Genomic DNA, 23,988 nt, shown 5'->3' on the forward strand with positions numbered 1-23,988 from the left:
TACATATATACATATATAAATATATTTATATATAAATATATTTATATATGCATATATCTTTATATATGTAATTATATATAAGTTAAAAATATAGAGAAAAATGGAAAATAATATAATAAAGATTAATGAAAAGAGATGAAGAAAAATTATTTTAAAAAAATATTTTTAAGAATATTTAAAAAAAAATCCATTTAAGAATTAAAAAATATTAAAAAGCTCGAAAAGAAAATAATGAAAATATATAATCTCGTCACGCTCTCATGCGATTATATCCGCGAAAAGGAGTGCTTTCTAATATTGTATTAATTCGGCCAAAGCAAAATATATCAATACATTAGTCTGGGGAACAGCCAAAAATACGAAACAAAAATTGAACACATTAAGTAAAAAATATACGAAATAAAGCATATCTAGCAAAAACAAAAAATAAAACAGAATTTACTTTGTATTTTATAAATTTTATAAACAAAATAAGATATTCTAGAATGAATAATACTTTACTGCTAACTGATTCATTAAATACCATAATTTTTTAATCTCTGCGACTATTAAAAACACACTAATTACCTTTTTCAATCGTAATTAATTTGCTGGAGACTAAACTTTACTTATCATAACTTTATAAATTAGTATTCTGTCCTTAACAATCATTTTAAGCATTAATGATTCTTTAATTCGTGTTAACTCAGCGAGTTTGAAAAGTGAATAGAGATTGTATTTACTCAGAAGTTAATATCAGCCGAATGATTTCTGAGAATTTTCATTTCAGAGTTAGAAAAGAATTATTTATCTTCGTCTACATGCATTAAATTATTTGAGATTTTATAAATTATTGCAATGGAAGATATTTTAATCTGCATTTCATCTCGTTTTGAATAGATTTTTAATTTGGTGAAACGATAAAATAGATTTGACTTTCTGTTCTAATAACGGTAATTATATTTTTATCGGTCTAGAATAGCTCCATTCTAGGAGTAATATTATTTAAATATTTTCTTAATTTCAAACAATTTTTTCGAATATTTCATATTCTTTACTGTGTAAAAGTTTAAATTTTTCTAAATTTATTTCTAAATATTTTTTTAAAATCTATTTTCATATTTATTTTTACTTGTCAATAACGGCTAAAACAGAAAAATATTAAAATTTTATAATAAATAGGAACTAAGTATAATATTTAACTCTAAATTTATATTCATTTAATAATATATAGCTCTATGAATAAAAGCTCTTATAAATTCTGGTTTATTTAAAAAAAGTTTTTATGAAATTTTTTTTTCTTGCTGGAATTAGCTTTTTTGATTAAAATCCTCCATAAAGAATGTGTAGCAATTTTTCTTTTTTAGTCACTTCAGAGTGAAGTGGAAATATTTTTTTTAATTATAACAATGTAGCTGGAATGAAAAGGAAATTTGTTTTAATATTACTATAACTCAAACTTTATGATTAAAGTAATAATAGAGATGTGAGATTTTCAGTTGAAAGTGTGAATTTATCTTCATAAGCAATTTAAAGATGGCGTTGCGTTTGAGTATATTTAAATGTCGGTGTTAATTGTACAGGCTGTTGGTTTGTCATTTTATTTAAGTAAATTTAAATTCAAAGTAACTCCCTAAGTTTCAAACTAGAGATTTTAGTTATTTATAAAAAAATGTTTTAATCCTTTCATTCATTAGTTTTTAGCCATAGATGTTGTAGATGTTGCATTTAAATATTCATTTCCAACACCTGCATTACAGTATATTTGACCTTTAAATAAACACGTTTTTTAAGGAATATTCAAATGAGAGATATTTTTGTTATCGTACTTTCAAACTGTGTCTTAGATATTGCAATTCTAATACAAAAGACTCAGCTCTTGAAATTTCTTTCAAAAAGTAGTTGAATAAGTGACGATTTACATGAAAATGTTGTTAAATAAAAGTAAACAGTGTATTTGGGTTTTCTTAGATCACAATCAAGAGAGTTTTTTTTCTTTTCTTTTCAGGTACTAGATAGCAGGGAATCACTTATTACGATTTCAGAAGCTAAAGAAGCAATTTTTACCGAAGATTCCGGTAAGTGACTTTTTATTTCTTTTTATTCCCTTTTCGATTCAATTTTCGCAAAAAGTCTTTGAATCCTGTAAATGCGTTTGTTTAGAAGCATTGAGTTTGCTCCATTTCATCGTCCTGTTTATACGATACGGAAATCTTTTTCTGTTTATTTAAACTTGTTTCAAACATTGAAAAACCGTGACAGAAAGATAAAAATTTAGAAGATACGATAAAAATTTAAATTTATACATAAAATAAATTACAAACATTGCATTCAAACTAAAAATACAAATAAAATTCAGGAATATATTTAAATGTGGACTTCTTTAAAAGCAACTTTGAATACAACTTTAGATGTGAAAAAAAGAATTTGTACTTAGACTTCTAAACTGAAAGAACTGTGCAATGCCGTGGTCGAGAAAACGCTAATAAAAGGAATTCAACTACTTCAATACAAAACCCAAAGTATTTTTAGTATACTTACAATATACAAAACTAATCCTACAACTACTATAATCCAATCCTATAGAAAATTCAATTCCTTCTCATTCATTTTTTTTCTTTCCTATTGAGCCTTTGACCAGGAATTTGATATGAGTAGCATTTGACATTTAACACAATTGACATATAACAATGGCTTTACTGCATAATAAAATAATTTCTTTTATGTCATTTAATAGAAAATGTGTATAGGCAGTATTTCATGCAAACTTCCTTTATCATTTAATGACAGATATCTTTGATTTATGGTATTTAAAACTATAAAAAAGTTTACTATGCCAAGCATAACTTTGTCTTCGGAAATATTTAAATTTTTCTCAACATTTAAGCATGCAACATTTTTCAATTATTTTGAGATGTTAGTTCAACCATCAAAAACTTTGACCCGTTCTGTTTGATCGATTCATAATATCTATCATACTTTCAAAATGCCATATTCCAAAGAGTTACTTCAGAGAATCTTATATATTCCTAAACGTAACATCTATTATTTTACTTTAAATTTACCACATCGGTACAAAAGTGTTTTTCAGCAAAGCTTTTTGTCCATATAGTTAGGCCAAAATAAATATTTAAAAATAATTCTGTATTTTTTTCCATAAAAATTAGCATTACAAACAGATAAAAAAATTAAAACATTAAAAATAATAATATTTGCTATCGATTCTGCAATCATTTATTTTAAATGATTACACTAGTTTAACAATAAAACGTTTTATTTTAGGTAGAAATAATTATTTATTTTCAATTATTATTCGTGTTACAAAATAAGACATTTTCTTTCAAGTACAGATGTTTTTTTCAAATCGCAATATGAAACATTATTAAACTTCGTAAAAAAGAAGGTATCAAATTTCGAAATTTGTTGAGTACCTTTTCGAAAGAAAATTATTATTCCCCTCTGAATAGTATTTTGAAGTCAAATAAGAAAATAAAATTTTTTTCAAACCAGATAAAAGTAGTGTTTTAATAAAAAAAAAATAATTTTCGTGTTTTACAAAGCAGATAATAATAATGAGCGTGATATCATGATGGCATTTCCGAGAAAAATGAGGAAGAATAATAAATTATACCAATTGTAACTGAACAGACAAACATGTTTAATAATTTAGCTTTTTTAACTAATAATGTCTACAGAATATTTAAAAAGTTGCTAATATAGTTCGTGAACAGTTCTTGCAAGATAATTATCATGCAAAGTTGAGTAAAGCAACAATAGTTTTAAACGAATAGCCTTCAAAGGGAAAACATCGATTTTTTCCGAAAAAAAATATCTGTTTTACACTTTATAAAAATACTTAGTATAAAAAATAATGTGTTATTTTTCATTTATTTATTTTATTTATTTATCTGATATTTTATATTTATTATTTTTTCTTGAAATTTGAAATTTTTGAGGAGTTGTAGCGACAACCATGGAAATGAATGGAACATACAAAGCATAAAATTTTTCAAAATCAAGCACATTTTCCTAGAAACCATTCTTTTTAACACCATCCCGTAAATACATCAGAAACTATTCATTCTGTTTATATTATGGATAGTTAAATTCTACATTACGAAATAAGTTTATTTATCTATTTTCTAAATATTTTTATAAGCTTTAGAAATTCATATTTTACGCAAGACAAAAAAAAAATCCATTCACACAAAAAATTTTAAATGAATGTACGAAAATACCTGTTAAAGGACTAAAAAGAGTCCAATTACCTACAATTCTATAACACTGCAAAAAATTCCGAATCAAATTATAGTATAAGATACCAGCACTTTAGTGCACCATCCATCAAATGCATTTTTCAGTAAGATCCATTTTTATCTTTCCTTTTCTTTCATAAATTTCTGCTTAAAATTACATAATAAACAAAAAGATTATTTTACAAGGTTTCCCTTCTCAACACCCAATTCCAAAGGAATTCAACCACAATCTTTGGAGTAGAGCGGTGCTATTAAATCATCGGAAATACAGTAACGTAACTCATAACATTTGTTACGAAGTTTTCTCTTTATGATTATTTTTGCATTTGCTTAACGTTTGGACTGGTGTCCAAAAATTAAGCATACTTTTACGCTGGATACATGACTAAAATTCTTTTGGACTCAAGTTTATAATTAAGTATCAGATGATCACATTAAAAAACTAAATTGTCACATATAAAAAATACTTAACACTTCGCTAAAAATACATAGCTGAAACATTTTTCAGTTTATATACAGATTGTGATACATTTACGAAGCTTAGAAGCCCCAGATCCCATCCGTGTAATTGAATATTTTTTAACTATGTGAGTAGAACTAAGCAGAGGCAAAGACTATTATTTTCAAGGAAAGAGATGCTCAATTTGTTTCAAGAAATATTCAGTAACAGTATAAATAATAATAATATTAATTAACTCATAAATTTAAATTCCAATAACCCCGTACAGACGTAGAAAATATCTTAATAATAACCGATACTTTTCTTAGAATTTTTCCCATTTAAAAAAAAAAAATTTAAAAAAAAATGCTTAAAAATGCGAAAATTAGTATTTTATTTATTAACCTTCAAAAAGCCACTAAATCGTTGTTGTAGAATGTTGGAATAGGCTTGAACTTGACCATATTTTTAATTTCATATTTGTATCGTATATTTTTAATAAAGTAATCAAAAAACTATTTACGCAAAAATACCTATCATCATTGAAAACTTCTGTTTTTAAAGATTTAAAAATGCATTAAGAGTAATATTTTCATTTTTTCCCCTGAAATTTATTGAGAGTGAACGATAACATGCAGCTGTTTCTTTTATGCTTCAATTTACCATTTGTACATTGGTTACCTGGCGTATTTTGGAGCTAAAAAGTAAAAACTTCGTGAAAGTTTAACTTTGGGCAAGATTCATGGAAATGACTTTTTTTTTTACAAAATATACTTTAGAAAATTGAGAACCCTCAGTGGTGAAATTTAATGCGTAAATCCGACCTTAAACTTCTTAAAATGATTAATCGATTATAATTGTAATCAATTAATCATCTATTATTATTATAATAAATTATTAAAATCAGTTACAATTATAATCTATTAGAATCGAACATTATTAAAACCAATCAAAATCGATCATTATAATCTATTTTAGTCTGTAAAATTTTTCTTACAAATTTTTTTCTATAAAAATATTTAATAAAATTCGTATCAAATAAGTATTTATAATACAAAAGGAAACATTACTTCCCACGCATAGTTTAATATTTATTCATTAATAGTTTCTATCTATAAATAATCTATAAAATTAAAATAAATATTAGCGATGTATCTTTTAAATATTTCTCCTGATTTCAGGTTTGAAAAATAATAGTTAGAAAAAAAATAGTTTTGTTTTTCACAAGCGAGAAAGTCTGAACAACCTTTGCAAAATATTTAAGAGAAATAAAAACGACATTTTTGAAATTAAAGACCAAGAAAAATCATTACTCCACAAGAGCTATTTTATTTTTATTTATTATTTTATTTTTTGTTTAGAAATAATTTCCACTGGCAATCCCCATTTACTCCAGGAAATTCCTGACGACAAATGGTTTAAAGGTAAGATAAATTATTGAAGTAAAACAAGTAACGGAGCAACATTAATGAATGAACTGATCGAGTTTCCAGCTTTAAAACTTTAGAGAAACTCATTTTATTATTTTGTTATATATTCGTTTTCGTTTATTATTTTGTTACTTTGTTATTATTTCCATTTTATTATTCATTTCATCATTACAATGCTATTTATATTATTGTTTCAATTAGTATACAGAATGTCTAATTTAGTATTTTAGACTTATTTTTATAAGATTATCATACTGAAGTATCACTGATTCAGATACTTATTAAGCTATTATTTTGAAAAACTGTACAACTGTTGCTTGTTGTTCCAGAGTAAATTTGGAACTTTGTTAAATATAATCTAAAATATCGCATAGAATTATGACCCATTTTCCATAAAATTCGATAATTCCAGTACTGTCGATTTATTGCGTTTTTTATTACATTATTTATTGCACATATTGTAAATATCTTAAATTAGTTCATAACATAAAAAGTCACTTTTATAACTAAATTATTATTCAAAACGGTTGGCTAAAACTGAAACGTGTACACTTGTGATTTTAGATTTTGCATTTATCATTTCCATAAAATTAACGGTTTTTGATGTTTGTATTAAATCATTTTTAAAGAAAAAGAGCACCAGTTCATTTCATTAATGCGTAAGCATTTCTCACTGAATTTTTAACTTAAAAAATAAAGACATTTTGAAATATGTTTAATGAAATTCCAAAACCTAGGAAAAATATGGTAATAATAAATATATTAAATATGCAAAATTTTTAAATTTTGGTAAACAATTTAAAACCAAATTTAAAATTTTTACTTAATTAGGGTTTAGAAGGTGAAAAAGAATTTCTAACTGCCCTAACCAACTCATGATCTTAATTGTTCGCAATAAATCTGCGTAAAGGAATTAAGCGGATTCATCATGACTTCTATGTAATATAAGACAAGAAAAGGTTAATTTGAGTTACAAGAAAATATTTGCTTTTTTATACAAGGTTGCTATATTATTATACAAGGCAAGAAAGGATTAATTTGAAATGCTTGAAGATATCTCATGTGGTTCATGTTAAAACTGCGTTTTTAAGATCGAAATCGTTCTTAATAAATCTGCGTAAAGAGACCCTTAAAACATTAATTAAAGTTTGCTTTCTTATTACGTTATTGAACGTCTTGGGAAAAGTATTCAAAACTTGACTTTATAAGAGTTTCATATTTATCTTTCGGTTTTTATTTCATTTCTCATTTTCTTTGTTTCCTTCCCGCACGCCCAAATAAAAACATAATTTTCAGGAGAATTCGTTATAATTTCTTAACCTATGGCACTTTACTTCTAGACCATGTTAGAAAAGTTGAAAATGAACAAACTAAAAGCACTTCCTTTTAGCATTTATTTGTAACTACAATATTTTTTCCCGTACTTTTAGATTGAAAAAAGTGTAGCATTTGGATATTGTCGTTTCAATCAAAAACTCCCCTGAGTAACATTAGAAATAAATTTAAGTTACTTTTCTCACGATTAACAAAAAATAAATTTACATTTGGCTACACATAAATGAAGTCGTCTTGTTCAAATTTGAAAATTTGGTTTAAGAAATCTTTCTGAAAGAGAGCATTTTTTGAAAAAAAAAATTGCGAAATAAAAAAAATTTAAATTGCTTTATTATGAGAAAACAGGTAATCTCAGTTTTGAGTTCTACACTACGAGCACTACATTTTTACATTTTTCCGGTGATCTATTTTTTACAATTCGTTTGATAATTTTTTTTCAGAATACAATAAAAAGAAATTTTACTGTTAAGTTACTTAAAACCTCATTGTTTTTCTTATCTCAGATATTATATAGTGCCAATAAATTAATGACCTCCTCATTGAGTGAAACTTTTTGACTTCAATGGCTTCATATCTATGACTTTATTAAAGTCATTGAATGAAACTTCGAAAATATATCACTCATCTGGCAAATTAACTAACAAAGAAGGAAAGAAAGAAAGAAGAAAAGGAAAGTGCTTTTCCTCTAAAAACATTTATAATTCAGAGAAATAGTAATAGAAAAGCATTTTTTGTTTTTGTTTCAATCAATAGAAATTTTTAAACGATACTTGAAATTATCCCAGTTCAATTTCGCATCTCATTTTGTTCCTCGGCACCTCAGGCTCTACAAAATCAGCCGAAACTAAAATACTAAACTTCTAATCGATAGGATTGGTCGATTTTTGCGGTCAATAACAGGAATAGTGCCCCAAGTAACTCGACGGTGCGCCGACTGTTTTCATTAACGTGTATCCTTTGCCCTGTTGCTTAGTAAGCTGACAGGATTTATTTTGAGGATTTCCGGAGTTTCATTTCCATGCTCGACAATTCGTATTGAAAGGATCAAAATTACGCAGAAGTGATGAACCTTTACTAAGCGAATAAAAAGCTTTAAATTAAGTTATATTAATAAAGCCGATAATATATGCAGATTTGAAACAGTTAGGCAAAATACAAGTATCTTAAGACGATTTTTAAAATAAAGGTAAAAATAATACTCTAGTTTTAAATTATCGCTTGAATTTAATCTTTCAAACTTTGAATTCATATTTCAAATCACATTTTAATGATTCAAAACACATTTCAAGTTAATATAGATATCTTGGGCTAATCAAAAAAGGTGTTGAAAACAGGAGCAGTTGTTTTTTTAATCGATCAAATAAAATTAAAAGAATTTATAGAAATATTGATCCAAAAAATAAAATCTCCAAACGCTTCCAAAATTCGATTAAAAACATGGATATTCAAGTAATAAAATTGAATTCTATGGAAAATTATTAAGTTAATTGCACGTTAAAATTATTAATAAATTTATTTACGAAAAAAATTGATTTTTTTTTGCAATGTGCAAATCCAATTCCGCAAATGCAAGTGGCTAAAATATCTTCTAATATTTCATTAAAACTTTTTTAATAAATGATAATAATTTCTTTAAAAATCATCGAGATTAAAATTTTATATTGAAAATTCCACCTCTTATTGAGTATAAAATTTGAATTATCCTGTATGTCACATCCTTGCGTAAATCCTGCTTCTGCCTAATCTAAGGTAGCAGACAAATCAAATATGGTTCTGTACTTCAGTAAGAACACGTCCTAAAAATATATATCCACTACTCTCTATTTACGCTTTTATTTCATATTTACGCTTTTATATCATAATTCTGGCAACTTAGTTACGAAAATATTTTTAAATTTTTGCAAGATGTCAGTAAATATATGGACCTCTTCGCTTTATTTATTCCTGTTTGTGCTTTATTTTATATTTTTCTTAACATTTTGCTTTATTTTGTATTTTTCTTGATTTTTTCGTGTTTTGCATGTTTTATTTTCGAATAGTTTTCTTTTTTTTCGGGGCTTCTCACTCTATTGTATTGATATATTTTGCTTTGTCCATATTAATACAATATTAGAAAGCACTATTTTGAGGATATAGTCGCGTGAGCTGTGATTCGTGTGATCTTCCCCATAAAAGTAATTTTTCTTTTGCCTATTTTCCTTCCTTGCACAATCATATTTCGGTGTATGAACTTTTATTGTAAGGCACTATCATTTGTTATTTAATTCTGTCTTATGATACAAGATAATATTTGTAGAAAACCCCTTATGATTTTGAGTTTCTTTTAAAATACACAAAAAGACTTTGAAAATTGCTTGGAACTTTTTAAAATTTTAAGCTATTCAAATTACCAATAATGATTCACCATAAAATTATGAAGAAAAAAGTTGTTAAAACTATTCAGCGCATGCTCAGTATTAAAACTACTTTCATTACTTATACATTGCACAGTTTCCAACGAATTTTTTTTTCAAATTTTATAAAAATTATCTAATAAAATTAATTTTAAACTGCTGTAAAATTTTGTTTTATTTTTATTGAAATTTTATAGTTTTAGCTAAAAAAAATTTAAGTTGAAAATATTAGTTTCTTGATGAAAATGTTTTATAAAAATAAGAAGACTTTGTTAATAAATATGAGAAATCGCATGATTCAAACACTTTTGAAGTTATAAAATTACTCTTTAAGTATTTCTGGAGAAATATGAAAAAAATATATTAGCATAGAAGTGTTTCCATTATATTGTCCATCCCGTACTTATATATATATATATATATATATATATATATATAAAGACAGAAAAGACAAAATGGATAAAAGNCTCCCCGAAAGCATTGTGATAGCTTATATATATATACGTACTTATATATATATATATATATAAAAATAAGTACGAATCTTGATTGGGGAAAAAACACAGGGGATTTCTTGTTCGGCTGACCACCCAACTAGATCACCTTTTCCAGAACCCCACAGCCCGAGGTCAAGAAAACTGGGATGAGAGCAGCAGGCCATGATTCTCTTTAGGCTGCTGCACCACTGAGTGTTGTTTACATTGCAGTCTGTTACAGATCAAGACTTAAAAAATCTCTTTTTTTTTACGAGATCGGTCGGTGGAAATGCTAATATAACATTTTAAACATTTATCATTCTTATTTAAAAAGAAATTTAACAATACAAAATATATGAATAACGTAAATGAATAACATTCTTCAATGCCCAAATGGTACTTATTTTTTTAAACTGAAAATGGGCATTTGTTTACATTTTTAATGTCAATGCAAATGTAATGTTAAAGCAAAAAGAGATATAATAAACTAAAGCTTACTCGCATTAGATACTTTCTGAAAACCGATTCTCCATTTTTTCACTTACACTAATCTCATTTACTCTTGTCTATGTTAAAAAAAAATGAGGCTTTATCTAGAAATTATTATCCTTAATAGAATTCACTAAGCTTTCTGCAGAAGACAGCTGTTTGAAAACATCGATGAGGAGGGAATCTAAGTAGGAATCAAAACATTTATCATAAACTTTTCCAGTAATTTCTATTGACGTATTCAGAGAATACCAGGAAACACAAAAATTGTCTATCTACTGTGCAGCAAAAGTTTATTCATTAATTCACCGAATACATTCAAACTATTACCGAATACATTAAAATTTAGTAAAATAAGAAAGTGACTTTGAATTTTATTTGTTAGTTTTTATGCATGAATAATTTTATGGAAAACAAAGTGTTGAATCATTTAAAGGATATAGGTGAAAGAGTACTTTAGCTATACCCATATGCAAAATTTATAGCAACACTGGAGTATCAGGTGTTATTTTACATGCTATTTATATTAGACGTTATGAAAAGATAACATCAATTCACTTGTATACATTTGACACTGAGATAATTTGTTTTACTAGTTTTCTTTGCAACAAAATAAATTATCTAATCAAAAACTTTTTTTATGCACAACAAAAATAATTATAAGAAAGCTTTGCATCAATGCTAAAACGGGGAAATAAATTATGAGGACTCAGCAAATATTTATTTTAATGTTGCGAGTAGTAAAGATAGAATATTAAAGACAGTTTTTCCCGTACATAAATAATATGACTCTTTACGTTTGGTTTGAGTGTCAGCGTCACATTTGCGCTACCCTGAAAGACTAATGGCGCTGACACCAACAGCCTTAATAGACATGATCTTAAGACAATACTGGGGCGGAAATTTCGTCAAATAACACGAGGAAAATTTTTGTTCTTCTGCTGCATGAGATTTTTTAAAAGGTCTTTCAAATATAATACTTTGTGTATCGCTGATTTTACATTTACAATGGGTTTTCTCTCCAAGTTACAATTTTCTTATTTTTATATTAGTCGCAAAAAGTTTATAACAGAAAATTACATAAATGTTGCTACAACTTCTATTGCAGTTAAGGCACATCATCAGGATTAACATTGCATAGGAATCCATGCGCAGAAATGTTGTCATACGCCAATAGAGGCTTTATTATGAAATTTTTCAGCGTGTGCTTCTGAACAATTCATAATCGAGGAAGCACCCTTATCAGCGGACGATGGCACTTCTTGGATTGGGTTCCTATGTAATTTTAATCCGGATCATCTACCTTAACTCCCTGAAAATTTTGTCGCAAAATTTACGTGACTCTCTGTTTTATATAACATTTTAAAATTTGAACATTTCGATAAAAAATTTACAAAAAGTGTCTTTCAATGTCAATCAATTACCTTTTTCAAATTCCTGCCCGTCTTGTCTGGTAGAGTTGGTTCATTATTAAAAGACTGTCGAGTTGAACATTGTTAGTCGTAAACCCAAATTTGGGTTGACTGTTCAATGCTGGCTAAAAAATAAATTAAATTCCACTTTGTGAGTCGCGGTAGCTCAGGGAATAAAGCATTTGCCTCCCAATGATGTGAGCCAAATTGGTGGTCCAGGAATGGTTGGTCAATGCAAATTCTGCTTCCGACTCGCAGCAGCCATGTAGCAGGCGTAAAATATTCTCAGTAGTTGAAGAACATGTATTATAATCCCCTTGCAGTCAGGCTAATTGCATGCAGTTTTCGTGGTGCTCCTCTCCATGTAACGCAAATATGAGTTGTTTTCATCAAGAAGTCCTTCACGAATGCTAGTTTTTTCCAAAGTTTGGTCCAGGAATTGTTTTTATTGTGTTCAAAACAACAAGGCTACTTAGTTGAGCATAGGTATATGTAAACTTAAAAATAGGTAGGTTGTTCCACGCCGGTTTTAAAATAAATTAAAATCCGCTCCTAAGCAACAAAACTCTTTGATTTTGAAAAAAACAAAGCTATTATCTAATAAAGTATTACCTTCTTTGAAAAATTTCCTTGACTTTTTTCCTTTGATGCTAGGTTTAAGTAAAGTACAAATTAATTGTCTTTTAGTGAAGAATTTTTCCATAAACACTGTAATTTTCCTACGTAAGAAAAAAATGGAAAAAGTGCAGTTTGATCATTATTGTTGGAGGATCGAACCTTTAAACAGCTCGCCGTAGGCCACTTGACCGATGTTTTTTTTTCTTTTTCTACATTATTAAATTTTAGCTATTTAAAGATAAAATAATTGATAAAGGGAATTATATAAATATAGTGATATTTCAAAAATATTTTTTTAAGCTTTAAATTTTTATTAAATATATCATTCCCTGTCTTAATATTAAGGTAGAAGTGGAAATAATTGTTCGCTAACAATTACTTTCAAAATTATTACATAAATAAGCTAGCTAACATATTTGTTTGAGATTTCCGAAGACCAAATAGATACCTAACAATTGAGTTTGTTTAGAAATTCGAAAGAAGTTAAATTCACATTGAACAAAGATACAGGAAATCAAATTACTTAAGAGTTTCGCTCTTTTTTTTATTGCTAAGATAAGGTTCACTGTTGAATAATATATTACATTTCGATTATTTTAGGAGCTAGAGCTCCCCGAAAGCATTGTGATAGCTCAATCAAATTCTGATCCAAATATTAATGTTTTTCTGTAAGGATAATTTTCATGCAAAAATATTTAATCATACTTTCTTTTAATCCCGAGTATTTAGATTACAAGAACTGTTATTTTCTTTTACTGTCTTTGTTTTAAAAGTTGTTTATGTTTAATGTTTAGCTTAAACGAATTATTACTACTTTAGTTTCGCTTATAATTTAAGTAATCAACACGAATTTTATATTATTTATAATAGTAGCAGAACAACGAACAGTGGTTGTTATCAGTGAGCGTGTGGGTGAAAACTTTGATCATCCTGCGTTGAGACTAAAGGTACATTGTATCGAACCTCGTTAAACTTTTCTCCCATAAAGGGCTCGACTTCACGCGCAGATCGTCCGGGTACCAAAGCGAATGAGCCATCCAATCTGTAGGGGATCAAAATTATGATGACATGTCTTCGGATCACCCTCAGGGATGTTTCCCAGAAACTGAAATAATAAAAAAACCGAGAAATAAAATATTTAACCGGATAAATAATAAAATAAAATAAAATAATAAAAAATTTAACCAGAAAACCGAAATAATGAAAAGTTTAATTTATTTTACTTATACTATTCAAAAATATGTATAGAAATTTTGATAATTATGTGTACTTTAAAATTAGTGAGCTATTTTTGAAAAAAAAAATTAATAAAATTTAAATTGTATCTAAAAATTATGAATACAAAAAAGCAATTTAGAGCAATAGCGTGACAATTTTGTAAAGCTTTCAAATAAGTGTGCACCTAAAATTTAACAGAAAGTTTTTACATGGAATAAAATTTTCAGTTTTCAGGCACTTTAAAAACTGTGACATGCAAATCTCAGAATTCTAGCTTTCGATGAAGTGTATTGTAAGCCTCGCCTAAAACAAATACATTTTATCTTTAAAATATGCATTTAATTTTTCCTGCTTTGCATAAAAATACCGTTAGAGAGAACTTAACTCCAACAGTCATTTCATTTAATCGCTTTTTTCTCTTGTTATTTAAGTTGCTTTTTTCAAGCCACTCTTAAAATTTCCTAGATCCTTTTATTGTATTATACATATGAATGCATTTGGATAATGGTTACAGATAGAAGTAATATATTACTCGCATTACTGACTAGTTGTTGGAAGAAACTTACTATCGGGCGCAATATTAAACGACAGAACATAAAAGCAGGCATTTAGTTGTCCCAAGCAATTTTTTAAGCCCTTTCTTTTTCTCTTACAGTTTCAGAAAATATTTTCATTGAAATTTCGTAAAGATATCTAAAATTAATTTCATCAATATAAAAAGGAGTTTACAATTTAGCGACTTATTAGTTATTACTGACTTATGATGAATTCAAAACACAAAAAAAAAATTCAATTCAAAAATCAACGTAAAATAGTCGGCTGTAGTGTGTTCACCTAATTAACCGTAAAGTTTACGTTTGGGAACATTTCTTTACCTGTACACATTTGAAACCGTTTACAACTGGTATGGTTAAAAAACCGGGAATCCAAACTGTATGGTTGTAGCCTGTTACAATTAGAATGGCCTCAAAACCATACAAATTAAGTTTAACTAGGCATTGAAGTTAGGTAATGGTTGAGTTGTGTTTTGTCAAGTGAACCATGAAATGTGGCTTGCATAATTTATCTAGTGGTGACATCTAGCTTGACAGATGAGAAATACTAGATTTTTTGTGTTAAGTAGCTCTGTGATGCTGCCATCTATGTGTGAATGAGAGTTCAGTATTCCAATAGCCAAGGTCACGAATTGAGGCGTGATAGACACAGGAAACTTGTTATATGAGGAAAGAAATGAGGAAATATTACAGTGTCAACGTTGGGAATCGTATCTCATTTCCTCAGGTCATGAAATTGAGGGATTAGCCCTCTCGGCTTAGGTATGTACCCAGCTGCAAGGAGTTATGTGCCTTCATAAGGTGTACTCCACCCACTAATTACTATTAGGTTATTAGGCCTCCGATGTTGTGTTAGGAATCCGATAATGGAAAATTAAAATTAGAATTCATAATCCTTATCGTATGGCTTAGCAACCAGTTTTCGGTAAATATGAGCCCGATTCTCATTGACTGTGGGTCTAGCTTTCGCAGATAAAATCCCGATTGTTTAAATGTATTCAGTGAAAACAGGCAATAAACGAACATAAAATGATCGATCCCTTGATACTATCTTCTTTAAAATTATTTGACTGTTTTGGTTGAATATGGTAAAATAACGAATCAATGACTCTTTATTTAACCCGTTTTCGTCGGAGAAATTTCTAACCGTGCATGACTTTTAAGTTAAGTGCCCATGATAATCAGTCGCTTAACATTAGCAATTTTCAAAGAAACTATGTACACGGCAAAATATTTCAAATCAAATAACGGTAAAAGGCACTGGCACCTTGAGAGCAGCATCAGCAAAATCAATTTTACCGTAAAATTTTAAACTTTAACTTTTTTCAGTAATACTTATTCAATAACAGTGATTCAGTAGTTATACAGAAAATAAGGTTAGAAAGATTCAGAATTTTTGCTCCGTAAAATTTTACAGTAAAAATGGATTTTTCAGTAAAAAAAATTATAAAATAAAAAACAAGTAAATAAGAAACTGGCATACTGATGTCGGTACTTTTTACTACAATTTGATCTGAAATTTTTACTGTGTAGATAAAATATTTAGGATGCTTATAAATATAAATATGCATTTAGAAAACTAATTCCATTGTCTTAATTTGCTGTTAAAAAGTGTATTTTTTAAGAGAAAAACGAACATCATGAGTTAATTAACACAAATTAAAATTCTATAATTATATTTGTTATTCAAAGTTATTGTATACGAGAAATTACATTTCAAGCAAATTTCTTTTCACCGACTATTTAGAAAGTAATTTTATTTAACTTAAGTAAAATAAATATTTTGTTAGTAATCTATTACTTAAAAAAATATTTATTAGCTTTATATGCTTATTATTAAATACTGAATTATTATTAATCATTAATAAATTTACTAGTACTTGCATAAAATATTTGAGCTAATGCAATTCAATGATAGTTAAAAAAAAATATTACACTGTTCAACTAACATGTCTCATGAAATTACTTTCAAAACAGTTCCATTTCAAATTTGCGCTTCGTAAATTAAATTTATTTTCCCATTTCTTAATCTCATCTATTTTCTAAATCCAATTCTACTTTCTTTCCATTCAGATTTAGACCTTAAATGTGAACGCTATTATTTAGCATTTTCATTTTTTTGCAAATTTTTCCAAAAAGATTCTCACTTGTTTTATTTCAAACTGATATATCTTTTTCAATTGATTAATATTAGCCTTTTATGAAAAATATTTAAATGCGAAAGAAAGTGGTCACCATTTAAAGTAATAATACACAATGAAGAAAAAATTGTTTCGTATCAAATCTTCACTCCGAAATACATTTTCACTTGACATAAAAATAAATAACTTAGTTTTTTTTTAGCAAAAATACTTTATTGCAATTATAGGTCTCTGTCTTTTCCAAAAGTACTTTCTGAAATTCAAATGTTTAGAACTAGTTTTGAAATTAAAATCTCGTTTCTCATATCTTCTAGAAAACTATCTCTTATTACTTCTGAATGCTATATATATATATATATATATATATATATCGGTAGGGAATCGAATTTTCTTTTGTCTTTACTTGTCTTTTCAGTTTCCTTTGATTCATACTGCTTTACAAGCTAGTAGTGCTTTAATGTGCCGTTACCGCACACACATTCCTATCCGGAATATGCTTATTTATGTTCCCTCTACCTACCTTTACATTTTTGACATATATTTTAGGACCACTCTGTATATATGTGTGTGTGCAAAAACAAGATACGGACTCACTCAAAAAAAGTTTTGTTCCTTTTCTGGAGAAAAAATAACAATAATTTTTGCGATTTAGAAAGTCAAAAACGACAGAAAACGACAAATAAAATTTAAAGATATGCATGTTGGCAGGACAGTACTTCATCAGGGGACACGCTGCCTGCCAACACACAGGACCCAGCCTTTTTGTTTTCAGTGGTAATACCTTATAGGCAAGCAGTGTGTCCCCTGTTAAAGTGCTGTCCTGATAACGCATAAATCTTTAAAAAAAAATTTCGTTTTCTGCGAGAATTTTGTTTTTGACTTTCTAAATTAGAATGAAACAAATTTGGTTTTAGCTGATATAAGCGCTTTTCCAGTTTGATTCATTATTTCTAATTTTATTTACTTATTTTGTATTTTTCTGAATTTGTAAATCAGTTTCATTCTTTGATTAGATTAATTTTTACGATTCACATATGCGTTTAAACAAAGCTTTTAGGTTGCTACTCTGAAATTATACGAATTTATTTAAAATACATTCTGGTAAAATTACTGTATTGTACGATAATTACATTTCTAACAAAAAAAAAACATGAGTTTGGATAATGAAACCAAAATAGACGGTACTTAAGCTATTCACTCGGTAATTTTTTCGTTCATATTGGTTTCAACAGTTCATATTGGTTTCAACAGTTCATATTAGTTTCAACAGTTTACCGAAAGTTCGTGTTTTCAAAATTATAGCTTTTATTGCCACACATTTAGAAAAAAAATACAGAACTGAAAACCAAATTTAATCGAATAAAATATCATCATGCTCTACGGTATTATGATAAAATTACGAACTTTTATCACATTTAATAAATTTTATAGCATATTATAAAAATATATTTTGCTGTCAATTTTACCAAAATTATTAATAATTGCTTCGATAAAAATTGCCGAATTCTTTGTTGTTCTCATAGTGCCAAAACACGGTAAATTTTACCATATTCAAGTGGTTTAGACTAAATTTTTTTCCCTGTGCACGAAATAAAAAGATTTAGTTTTTTAACTTTCTTTCCCTCACAATCTGTACAATTTTGTTTATCCTTATTGTGTTTCAAATTGCTGTCATTAAAGCATCCTTCTTAAATTGGTTTATTCAATATCGCTGAGATATAAAATAGGTCTATCAACAAACAATATCTTTTTTATAGAATACGAAGCAAAGTGGAGATGCTGATGGAACTGCTTAAAATCTTAAGAGCCCCCTTGTTTCCTTAACAAAAATAAAATTTGCCAAATTATTCAATCCAACCGAAAACTATCAGCTCACTATTTCGTTCCCATGGCAACGGTACAAAGCTTCCTTAGCGAGTCTTCTACTGACATTGATGATCCTAAAAATAACCACCCTTCCATGTTATCCCTGTCCCCTTTTATCAGCATTCATGTTCTCGGGCTTAATTCGCATTCTCACATGTTCGCATTCATCTATATCCTGTTCATCTGCAAATTAAGTCCTAAACATAATCATTTTAAACCCTACAGATTTCTAATCAAAGAAGGGTCCTATTTAGTGGAGTTGATATGCGTATAAAGCGCATTAATACTGATAAGACATAATAAGAATTTTCCAGAAGAAATACTAAACAATCAATTATATTCCTAATACAATTTTAATTATGCACATTAAATAACTATAATTAAACAAGGGATTGTGAATTGTGAATCACATAATTTTTAAAAAAATTTTCTTGTTGTTGTTTTTTCTACTCAATTAATACAATATCGGTAACCAAATTTGATAGAAAATAATTTTGTTAAAGTGAAATTCAATTATTCCCTTCTTTCTTTATTTTATTCATATTTTTTTTCTATTTATTAATAATTTTTTCATTTTATTCATTAACTATAAACAATTTTTGAAATAGTAATAGTTTACTGTCATTTTTACTTAACAGTTTATATTTTTCAATATGTAAGTTAATCTAACAATGAAAAATTAGAGTAAAATTATGTGGCCATAATTTTTCTCTTGTCAAATGTTATGAATTTTTCATCATTAAAACATTTTTCCCTGATATGCTTGCGCTTGAAAATATTTTGTTTTATTTTATTTGGACGTTAAAGTTGTCACATGTATGTTACCTTTTCGAAGTAGTGAGAAAAAATTATTAAATAATGCAATAAAATAATGCTAACATATATTCATTAATTCGTTTCAATACATAAGTCTGAAAATTTTAGATGAATTATTAAAATATAAACTGTTTAAAACATAGAAATTTTATTAAAATAATTTTTCAATGCTTGAATGAAGCGGTTTTTAGAATATAGTTTTAAAATAGTTGAGGCACAAAATAATATTGATAAGAATTTCAAACTCAATTTAGGGTTAACTCGATGATAATAGTTCCTTACAAACTTTGATTTCTTTGCTCAATGAAAAAAAGGCTATAATTTATCATGAAATAAAACTTAATTAACTACTTTCTTACACTTAACACTCTTAACTTAATTAAAATTAATTGAATTAAAAAGAAATTCCTGGGAGCAATACAGGCTAGGCTCACTTTCACCTCGTAGCCCTAGGAATTTGGTAATCTTATTCACCCTAATTAGTAGATTTGGAAATTTGCATAAAAAAAGTTCTAGAACAAGAGAAATACTTTAGGATATGTAAAAGTTAGATGAGGAGAAGAGGTTTTTTTTTTCAAATTAATTGAAAATGTGTAGGAGTAGTTAACAAATATTTTTATAAATAAAAGTTTAACTCTAGTTTTATTTTTACTAACAAACAGGTCTGAGTCAAAGCTTTTTTTAAGCTGTTTGTTTTATTCGCTCTTATAACGCAATTAAATTGTGTGTTTTGCATGGCTCTTAATATTTTTTTGCTTATAAAAAAGGAAGAAAACAGGACTATCGTTGGATAGAAATCCTGAGTTGTGTTTCAGAAACTGAATGCTTTATTTCTTCTTGCTATTGTATATAAATATTTCTAAAAATTACCATTTTCGTAGTTTTAGTAATAATTAAATGTCAGTTCACTCAAATTGTAGGGTCATATTTAATTGGTTTACCTTTAATTTCTATAACTGAAGATTGGTTGAAAATCATTTTCAGGAAATGAATAGAAATATTTACTTTCACACTGAGAAAAAAGTATTTCCAAAACTACCAGAATATAGTATAATTTACAGTGTTTCTTGCTCTATAGGAACATCAAAGATATTGACTCGGTAAAATTCGCAATAAAATCTAAATCCTATAGAGTATGTTTAGGATGCCATTGACGCAAATGTGTTTCACAAAAAACTCGACCTTTCCAAACCGTACAGGAGCTGAAAACTGCTTTAGAGAGAAGTGGAGCCATATTCACTAATGACTCTTCAATAGTTTTGTGGGTACCCTGAATAACATATTCAACATGTTCATTAGTGTCAGAGGTGATCACACATCTTATTAAGGGGCTCATTTATGTTTCATTCTGGCAAGAAGGCCCATTCTTCATGGCTGTTTGGAAATCATCCAATAAGCATCTTTTACATTTTTAATTTTATTATTTCTTGATATGGCGATATCAGAACCATTTTTGATAATAATAGATGCGCATTGTCTATACTAAATATGCCATTAGTTTCATTTCATCAATCAGCGTCTACTATTAATTATTCCAAAAAAAGTCAGGCAACTGTCAGGAAGAGTGCATTCTTTTTTTTCAACCCATAAGAATATAACATGATTCTTTTAAAAAAAAATATATTTCATAGTTCACAGACGCTTGCAGAAAAATGTTCTTCAAAATATTGGAGGAAATTAAATTATTTAGTAAAGAAGGAAGATATTCCACACATAAATTCCGTGATAAAATTATAACACCTACCCCTTGTTATTTTAATTTTCACACGATTCATGCTAAAAAAAAATTCCCTAATGAAAATGGCAGAAAATTTCCATTTAATTAAATTTAGTTTTAAAAAAATGTACAAATGAGCTTCTGGTATTAGCAATTCATTCACAATCCAAGATAAATTAAGCTATCCTTGGATACGTTTTTTGCTATTCTAATACGATAGTTTCTTGTCATTTAACTACACGACACCACTTCACACAACCCATGATGAACACACCCATAAAGCATGAGGTAATGCATGCTCACAACCCATAATGCATGAAGCTCTTTTTCATTAATTAAGCAAAGCAAATATTTGTAGAGTTAAAATAAAAGCATGTTTTACATGTTAATACTTTTTTTTCTAGTGCACTTACTTTCCCGTACCATACAAGGAACATACGTAAGCGAAGGAGGAGGCTTCGACTATGATCAGTCCTGGCTATGTGCTATGTAAGTACCTCACACATTCTACTTACTTCTCATTACCTACTAATTAAAAGTTAAGAGACATATTCTGAAACTGATAATTTCATTTCGTTTTAAGCAAACCCATGCATACTTTAATAGAGTTTATTCTAGATAAGAGGGATTAAATGAAGTGCCCCTGGCTTTACTCTTCTGAGTTTAAAACACCATCTAGTTTCCTGACAATTTTTTTCAATAAAAAATTTATATTAAACTTAAGAAGAAAAAAAGCAGTATTACATATTTTCTGAAAGGTATCAAAAAGTACAAATTACAACAAATGCAAATTTTATTTTTAATAATTTAATAATTTAAAAAAAATAATAGTAAAAATATTAATTGTTTCATAAAATTCCTCTTATTATAGTTGTCGAAAAATTTGGCACTCTCAGAGAAATTTTAAAATTATTTAATAATTTGAATTAGAGATGTACCAGATGCCCAGTGATTACCGGAACCCAGCAAAAGAATTTCACTACCGAGACCGAGTACCACGTTACCGTGTACCTCTATACCGAGTACCAAGATCTGGTCAATTTTTCCGGGTAACCAATGCCGAGAAATACTCACTTATGTCCAACACAACTAAATTCAGAATTATAGTATCCTTAAAATTATTCATATACGTAGTTTTGAAAATCCATATATTCCATATCAATTTCTTAACAATCAAGCAAAAGTAACTGTTTTGACACGATATTGTTTAGACGCGATAACTGTTTAGATAGATATTTTACTACTGAACTGAATTTTATTTCATGGAAACCTAGGTAAAATGGACGCCTTCGGGATTGAGAAATATTTTTGCTGGAGAGGTGTCCGCTTAGGAGAAGGACATGAAAATTCCTAGTTCTCTGGCTGAAAATTATTTTAACAAAATATGATAATTAATAAATACAAAATTGGAAATAAGGAATTGCATTGATATATATAATGTTAATAAAATGATATTGAATAAAATTAAAAGATAACTTAAGGAAAATTCGCAAAATGTGTTGTACTCTCATATTAAATTTTCTTTCAGCAAAAGAGTAAATGCAATAATACGTGTTCATTATGTGGATTGATATGCTTCACATTTTATCGAAGTATAATAGACAAAAAGTTGCGAACAAAGATAAGATCTTACAAATAACTCATTAGTTAACACGTTATTTTAATGCTATTACAAATTTAAAAACCATTGGAAATTAATTTCCAAGAAAATAAATGCGTAGGTTAAAGCCTAAGTTGCAATTATTTATGTGTTCCAAAACAATATATATATATATATATATATATATATATATATATNTATTGCCAATGTGAAAAGGAATTTTTATCAGCTGAATATATATATATATATATATAATTTAACATTTATATTTTCATATAACTCCACAAGAAACTCTTTTGGCGACATTTTATTATTGGACATCGTTAACTTCAAACTAAATTCTATCGGAAAAACATGTTTTTTTCTCTTTATAACTCAATGAATTAAGTTTCTAACCAGTCTGGTAAAAGTTCTTTTACCGTCCGGTTAACTATGGGATGTTTTCGAGCTTTTTTTTTTTCTCCGTGAAACGCAAATACGCGTTAGTTTCAAACATACACAGAAAAAATAAAAACTTAAAATAGGTTTAAAAAAAAAGACCCGATTTGGGTTAAACGGTTATTAATTATTAGGTCACCAATTTGGGTTAATACTAAATTGGGTCGTGATCCATGCCTATTTTGAATATCGCTGTTTACCCATTTTGGGAAAAAAATTTAACTTAAATTGGGTAAAAAAAGGATTTGAGTTGAAATATTGTTAGGTATGAGGTTACCCAATTTAGGTTCATACTAAATTGACAAAATACAAATCTTTGGTTGACAGCTGAGCTAGAAAATATTGCGCGTAAAAATTTTCATTAAAGCAAATTTGCCCCTTTGTTTGTTGCTTGATCTAAGAGTTACTATAACTTTTGGGAGTTCAATTTACAAGGAAACCGAGATTGAATCGCAACAATAAGGACAACAACAATTAATCTTTTGTCCAATATTAGTAATAAGATTTCTCACCGAGTATCAAAAACATTATACTTTAGAGATTGTATTTAGTTAGATCTCATTATTCAAAAGATCAAAACTTAAACTTTGTTCCTTAAAGCATTTTTAATTTAATGTAACATCATTTTCTTAAAATATTTTTAAAATATCCTACATTTAACAGAAGTTACGATAATAAATGATATTGAAATTTTAATTAATTATAATATCCACAATCAGCAGATAACACTACTTCCATCGCAAATTTCTGAGTTAATTACTCCACAACCTAACAGTCAACCTGAATTTCTATCATAAACTTTTTTGAAAAA

At 27.6% G+C, this 23,988-nt stretch overlaps 1 protein-coding gene across 2 annotated transcripts in view; it reads left to right on the plus strand.

Moving 5' to 3' along the window:
- Window positions 1–23,988, plus strand: part of LOC107453345 (solute carrier family 4 member 11) — a 346,640-nt gene that overhangs the window by 242,861 nt on the left and 79,791 nt on the right. For both annotated transcript variants that reach the window (XM_016070143.3, XM_071187398.1), the window contains 2 exons: window positions 1,988–2,057; window positions 21,544–21,628. In XM_016070143.3, coding sequence (XP_015925629.1) covers window positions 1,988–2,057; window positions 21,544–21,628 — 155 coding nt within the window. The remainder of the gene's footprint in view (window positions 1–1,987; window positions 2,058–21,543; window positions 21,629–23,988) is intronic.

The sequence above is a fragment of the Parasteatoda tepidariorum genome, chromosome X1 (assembly GCF_043381705.1).
Source record: "Parasteatoda tepidariorum isolate YZ-2023 chromosome X1, CAS_Ptep_4.0, whole genome shotgun sequence".
Classification (NCBI taxonomy): domain Eukaryota; kingdom Metazoa; phylum Arthropoda; class Arachnida; order Araneae; family Theridiidae; genus Parasteatoda; species Parasteatoda tepidariorum.